This window comes from Glycine max, chromosome 5 (genome assembly GCF_000004515.6).
Source record: "Glycine max cultivar Williams 82 chromosome 5, Glycine_max_v4.0, whole genome shotgun sequence".
NCBI lineage: Eukaryota > Viridiplantae > Streptophyta > Magnoliopsida > Fabales > Fabaceae > Glycine > Glycine max.
This window is the reverse complement of record NC_038241.2, coordinates 10,136,941-10,143,259: the sequence shown is the minus strand read 5'-3', so window position 1 is coordinate 10,143,259 and position 6,319 is coordinate 10,136,941. Positions and strand designations below refer to the sequence as shown.

At 36.0% G+C, this 6,319-nt stretch overlaps 1 protein-coding gene across 2 annotated transcripts; it reads left to right on the top strand.

The window, feature by feature from the left end:
• The first annotated feature begins 2,026 nt into the window (after nt 1-2,026).
• Nucleotides 2,027-5,996, top strand: LOC100777605 (30S ribosomal protein S21, chloroplastic). Of its 2 annotated transcripts, XM_006579802.2 has the most exons (3): nt 2,030-2,722; nt 5,560-5,620; nt 5,700-5,996. In XM_006579802.2, exons 1-3 carry the CDS (start codon nt 2,301-2,303, stop codon nt 5,766-5,768), a joined length of 552 nt encoding a protein of 183 aa, XP_006579865.1. In that variant the 5' UTR covers nt 2,030-2,300; the 3' UTR covers nt 5,769-5,996. The 2 variants fall into 2 exon arrangements, with proteins under 2 accessions (XP_003524616.1, XP_006579865.1); XM_003524568.3 differs by lacking the exon at nt 5,560-5,620 and having other exon boundaries at nt 2,027-2,722.
• Nucleotides 5,997-6,319: the final 323 nt, after the last annotated feature.

The following is a 6,319-nucleotide window of genomic DNA, read 5'->3' as shown; positions in this document are numbered from 1 at the left end:
TTTGCATCATCATTCATTCTCTGCTCATGAGATTCCAAAGATCCTTGCAATTCCTCTAGGCTAAGCTCTTCAAGATTTTTGGATTCTTCGATAGCTACCACAATATGGTCAAACTTGGGTGGCATGGTTCTAAGCACTTTCTCTACAATTGATTGCACAATTATCTTTTCTCCATAGCCTTTCATTGAATTCACCACTGTCTGTACTTTTGTGATGTACTCAACAACTGATTCATTCTTTTCCATTTGTAGTAGTTCATATTGTCTCCTCAGAGTTTGCAGCTTGATCTTCTTGGTTTTTGTGGCTCCATCATGAGATTTCTCCATAATGTCCCATGCTTCTTTAGAGGTTTGAGCCATTGCTATCTTTTCAAAGTTAGCAGCATCTACACTTTGGTGCAAAATGAAAAGTGTCTTGCAATCTTTCTTTTCCTTTTCTCTATCAACAACCTTTTGTTCATCTGTTGCTCTCTCTCCCACAGGTATATAACCTTCTTCTACGAACTCCCAAACCCCTTGGAATCGCATCACCACCCTGATCTGAATCTTCCAATTTTCATAGTTCTTTCCTGTGAGAATTGGTAGATTTGCAGGAATTGAGTCAGATATTGCAGCCATCAAAGAACTCCTTCAAGAACACCTCCTTTCAAGCAAAGAATTGCACACCTACACACTAGGAATAGCACCAGAGACAGAAAAATGATAGAATGAAAAAAAAACCATCTTATTAAGATGTATGTATGTCCTTTTATACAAGCAAAACAGAACAACAACCCTTTACACGTAGGCTAGGTGCTTATAACAGAATATTAAAATTTTGTTACTCTGTTATATTCAATGTACAATCAAATCTATACCACACAAAACAAAATTAAACTCTCACAAAAGCAATTATCTAAATTAAATCACACAAATAAAACTATAAATTGATTTGTCGGGTTTTTAGGGTGTTACAACAATCACCTCCTTTGAAATAAGAAACATATTGAAAAGAAGGTGGCATTTTTATAATCAAAAAGTAAAAAAAAGAAACGAAAACAAGAAACAAATTTGCAATTAAACTCCCCTTTAGTTCAACCTGAGTCATTGAAAAAGAGCGTCTAAATAGTTTTCCATATAGGGTTAGTTTGATTTTTTTTTCCAAAAACACTTATAAAAAACAAGAAGAAAAGAAGAAAAAAAAGCTTTACATACGTTAAACTTAGCTTATCCATAAGCTAATAAGTTAACTTATAAAAGTAATCTCATATTAACTTTTTAAAAAGTTAATTTTTAATTTATACATAACCTAATTTTAATTTATGGAGAATTCTTTTTTTTATTCTTCTTATAAGTATTTTTAGAAAAGTTTCTCTAAACTCGATAATCTAGCCAAATATTTCTAGCATTATAGCAATCAAGAAAGGCATGTAAGCGAGTCTCTTCCATAATAAGACAAAATGGACATTTATTATCCACTGTAATTCTCCTTCTGAAGCAGTTTGGAAGCACTTGTTTAATGATGTTCCATAAAAGCATTCTCACTCTCTGAGGCCTATTCCATTTCCAAATTAAGCTACTCAACATATCCCTGATACAACCATTTGAGGAAATTAAGAAATTGTAAGTTGAATTTATAATAAGTTATCCATCACTGGTAGAATTCAAAGTCAACACATCATCATCTAATAAGCTAGAAAGGGGGAACGACTGTTCTAATTTGCTAATGTTTGATCTAGACAGTCGAATACTTTATATTTGGATGATCCAAAAGGTTCAATATTTTGATGATAACAAAACATAAATTGTTTACGGACTAATGGTTTATTTTATTTGAAATAGGACATACTTACTATAAGCTCAATTGGTAACAAATCTCCATTCTTATACTTTTACAAGTAACCATCTAAAAGAGGTTGTACATACTCAAAAAAATCTTACTTTTAATTAAATGCTTAAAATTCAAATGATATGGCATATTCGAAAAAAAATAAGAGATCTATATTCGAACTTCATAAGATAAAGAGCTCTAGCACAGTTCTCTTTTTGGACGAAGAAAACTTAGGTGAATGTATAAGATATAAGTGTAAGTTTTCTTAAACGCGTTGGACGGAAACATAACATTGGATGTTGGATAGTTCACGAAAACATTTGGATGCAACTTGATAACTTAGCGCTTTGGACACTTGTCTTTTTAAAAGGTGGTAGGGTCAATTACCAATTGGATAGACGCCAATATCAATTCCCTTCCATCCAACAGTGATGTGTATCACTGATAACTGATAAACATTGTTTCCGTGATCATCCTCATCACTCTCACCCATGGCTGCCTCATCCACCATCAACAACTTCCTCTCTTTCTTCTTACGCACAAAACCACCACCACCACCCTCTCCACCGCAGTTCAACCCCACCACTTCTCAGAACCAGAAACCCTCCTCCTCACAGCCCCTAATTGCCCAATACAACCCTCCTCCTTCACCCTCTTGCGCTTCTTCTTCTGAGTTGTCCTCTGTTATATGCCCATCCATGGCGTACTCCAACACGCTCTTCTTCCGGTCGCCGTACAACGTGCAGGTGGTGGTGGCCGAGGACGAGTCCGAGGAGAAGCTCCTGGGCAGGTTCCGCAGAGAGGTGATCAAGGCCGGCATCGTTCAGGAGTGTAGGAGGAGACGGTATTTCGAGAACAAACATGAAGAGAAAAAACGCAAGTCGCGCGAGGCTGCCAGATGTAACCGCAAAAGGTTCTTTCTTTCGCTTTTTGAAATATCTAAGCCCTAGTTCTTGAAGCTGACAATGTAAGAATGAAGAAGGGAGTAAGTTTTGAGTATTTATTTAAAAACAAATACATGGAAGATAGCATGTGGTTTTAAAAGTCATGAATCGTCACCAAACGCAGGGATCAACTGACATAGACCGTGCACTTGAATTCAACTCTTGGGTATACAATTGCCTTAAATATTTAAAGGGGGAACTTTGATGTGCATAATAGTTCTACCAAACTCAAGCATGATTGTTTGTTGTGAAAGATGTCTTTAGTTTTGTACCAAAATGTCTAGACTCGAGAACTGACATGTTTGGGATTCTGTTGGAAAGGTCTTCAACGTCCGTTGACAGAAGTAACCCCATTGTTACTTTTGCCTTGAATGTTCAGAGGACCAGCAACGGATTTCCAAACGTAGCTTAAAACTTAAGATAACCCATTTTTCAAGGACTAAAAACACCATTAACCCAAGAATAAATAAATAAATTGTTTTGTTTTGTTTGGGGTGGATAACTTGATGTGTTGGGGCTTTCTATTGTGATGCGGGCAGAGTTAGATTGTTTTGTTGGGGGTGGCTAATGTTTTGAACTGTGGTTTTCAATTGCGATTATGTCTGCTAGGTTAACATTTTGGAGGTGTATGTAACTGTGTTGCGGTTGCTGTTACTGATTTATTTGCTTTTGCTAGCAATTTTATATGATATCAGGATTTTGAAATTCTCTGCAAACTGTGACTACAAGTGCAGTTTTAAAGCTTTGAGATGGTCAAAGAGGAGAACACCATTAATTGAAAAGCTTGGTGATTGTGAGAGTGGGCATTTTGTGTGAGGGTTGTGTAATTTTCCTTGAGAAGAGACGGATAAACACAAAGGCCATAAACTGGTGTGGCCTACTAATTGTCTTTATTCCTTAGAATATAAGGAGAAGGGAAAGTTAGTTAACATAGTTAGACTATTAATAAGTTACTACAGTTAGGATATTGATTAGTTAGTTAAGGGGTTTATTAGATATAGATAAGGGAAGAAGGATAGGAGAGAGGGGGATCTCATCATTTGTAGATTGAGCATTAACTATTTGTGAAAAGAGAAATCCTTTGTGAAGGGGAAACCCTTGAAGGAGAGTTTTCTCTCTTATTTTCTGTACTTTTCTTACTAGTCAATAAAATTGTTTCTTTTCTTTCTCATTTGAATTCTTGGTTCCTAATAGATAACTCATAGCGTTGGTGTTGGTTTGATTGTGAGGGTGGATCTTTTATGTGAGGTTTGTCTTAATTTATGTAATTTGTGGGTTTTCATGTGAGGAGAGTTAGAAACGCAAAGATCATAAAAACGTATGGGACTTGAGTACTTCATTGGAAGAATGAGGTTTTAGTGTGGGGGTATATATGGCCAGAGTTAACTATAACTGTTAGCTTTTGTGTTGTAGTTTTGTCCAGGGTACCGGTTGATAAGAACCTTAGAAGAACCATACCTCAATAGCTAGTCAGTGGCCATTGTTGTTGGAGAGTCCAAGGCCTCATAAGCCTCATGCTAGAATCCCATATTTCCAATGTGGAACTCAAGTTCCATACCTTGCAATTGGATCCTAATAGGGACCCCAATTATGGTCTTTGCATCTATTTGTCATGTCATGTTAAGAATTAGAATTTGAAAGGATTCATTCCTCGTTGGTGTTATTGTTTTTGCTAGTGTTATCAAATTCGGAATACTGATGAGTTGGGGTGACCCCAAATCACTATAGTGGGATGACTGCTTTTCTGAAATTTTTTTGTATAGTTTTTATATAATGTGTACTATATACATATAAATTCTCAAAAATGATAAAAATTACTTAAAATTCATGGTTTTTGTAAGAGTCATTGGAGGGCCACATAGTGGTCTACGGAAGGTCATGCAGGGGTCATGCTGTAGTTACAAGGTAGGAGAGGAGAGAAGAGGAGACAAGTGAGGCATGATAGTTGTGAACTTTGAAAGTGTTTTCTACAAGTTGAAACCCTTTTATTCCCCCAAAATCATCCACATAAATTGCTCCTCTAATGTTAATAGTGGAGGCCATTCTCAGGAATTTTTACACCATCAGCATAGTGGGTCTATAATGCTGCAAAATCTGCTATTACAGCTGCTGCATTGAAGTGTTACACTGTGGCAGTGCATATAGCAGTCAGGGGCCACTACGCACTGCCACACCACAATTGACAACTCTAGTTTTATGGTTGTAACCTGTGACTATAATGGACAGCACTTGTGGTATTAGTGTATATATACATGAGCACAAAGTGTAAATATTGTAAGCAAAGCAAGAGTTGACTAATCTTTGATATAATGGATTCTATGAAATTTCCTCACCAGATCCTTAACTTAGGCAATGAAGGTCAGATATTTGTCATGGTGCGATGGGGAGGTTTCTGCCTAACCTAAGTGCCTTGTGACCTAGAGGTCATGGGTTCAAATCCAGAAAATAGTCTTTCTCCTTGCACAGGGTAAGATTTGCATACTTTTATCCTTCCTATATACCCTTATCAGATGATAGTCTCGTGCACTAGGCAGCTCTTTTGTTTTTTCTCTATTGTCAAACCTATTTGTAAACCAGGGTAACAGGAAATTGTTTGGGAGATAGATGCTAACTTTTTCTTTGTCAATGTTATGGAGCTTTGTACTGTCTATGTTTTATGTGGTTGGGTCATTGGTGGAAATTGTTTGGGAGATAGATGCTAACTTGTTCTTTGTCAATGTTATGGAGCTTTGTACTGTCTATGTTTTATGTGGTTGGGTCATTGGTGTAAATTTCTTCTTCTGATATGCAATTTCTCGGTCCCTAGAATGGAATTGCTACTGGATGCCTTACAAGATTTTATTGTGTGTACGGTGGTGGTGGTAGAGGTATTTTTTGTTAGATATATTATCCATTAGCAAAGATTATTCAATTGTTTGATACTTATCTGCCTTATATCATTTTCAGGCGGCCCATGTCAAAAACTGTAGGACAGAAGAAGCAGGATGTCTCAGCAACCAAAAGAGAAGACGATGAGGATAACTGGGATCTACCTGAAGGAGACACTCTGTATTAACCCTTCGATTCCCTAAGTTCTGGTTTTCTTTGATTTCACTGCATATAAGTTTTGTTAAGTAAGTTGTGTTCCTTACTTGGTGCATTTTCAACTGTGTAGAATTTAATATGATGTAATTTGCTTGTTTGTACATCCATATTTTGTTATGCCCTTGGTTCTATGAAATCTTGCATTAACTTCTTTTTTAACCCTCTTGCATCAATTTAGTAGTTGCATTTCTTAGATTGAAATATGTTTAAAATGAGATGGTAGCTTGTTCATTTCAGCTATAATCTTGAAGGTAATGAATATTTGAGATAAGGCCTAAATACGAATTTTGTCCCTGTAAGTTTGTGTTTTTTCAATTTTGGTCCATATGAGTTTTTTTTTTTTTTTTTTCATTTTTAATCCTTATAAGTTTGATTTTTTTTTAATTTTAGTCTCGAAAGTGTGAACTTACAAGGACTAAAAAAAAGAAATATTAAAGGGATTAAAATTGAGAAAGCACAAATAAAAATTTACAAGAACCAAA

What these genes read in the sequence shown, in the direction of transcription:
- LOC100777605 (XM_006579802.2), top strand. Translation starts at nt 2,301, where the DNA reads ATGGCTGCCTCATCCACCATCAACAACTTCCTCTCTTTCTTCTTACGC. An exon ending in GCCAGATGTAACCGCAAAAG is followed by an intron (nt 2,723 to 5,559) that starts GTTCTTTCTTTC and finishes CTCGGTCCCTAG; the next exon opens with AATGGAATTGCTACTGGATG. An exon ending in GTACGGTGGTGGTGGTAGAG is followed by an intron (nt 5,621 to 5,699) that starts GTATTTTTTGTT and finishes TATCATTTTCAG; the next exon opens with GCGGCCCATGTCAAAAACTG.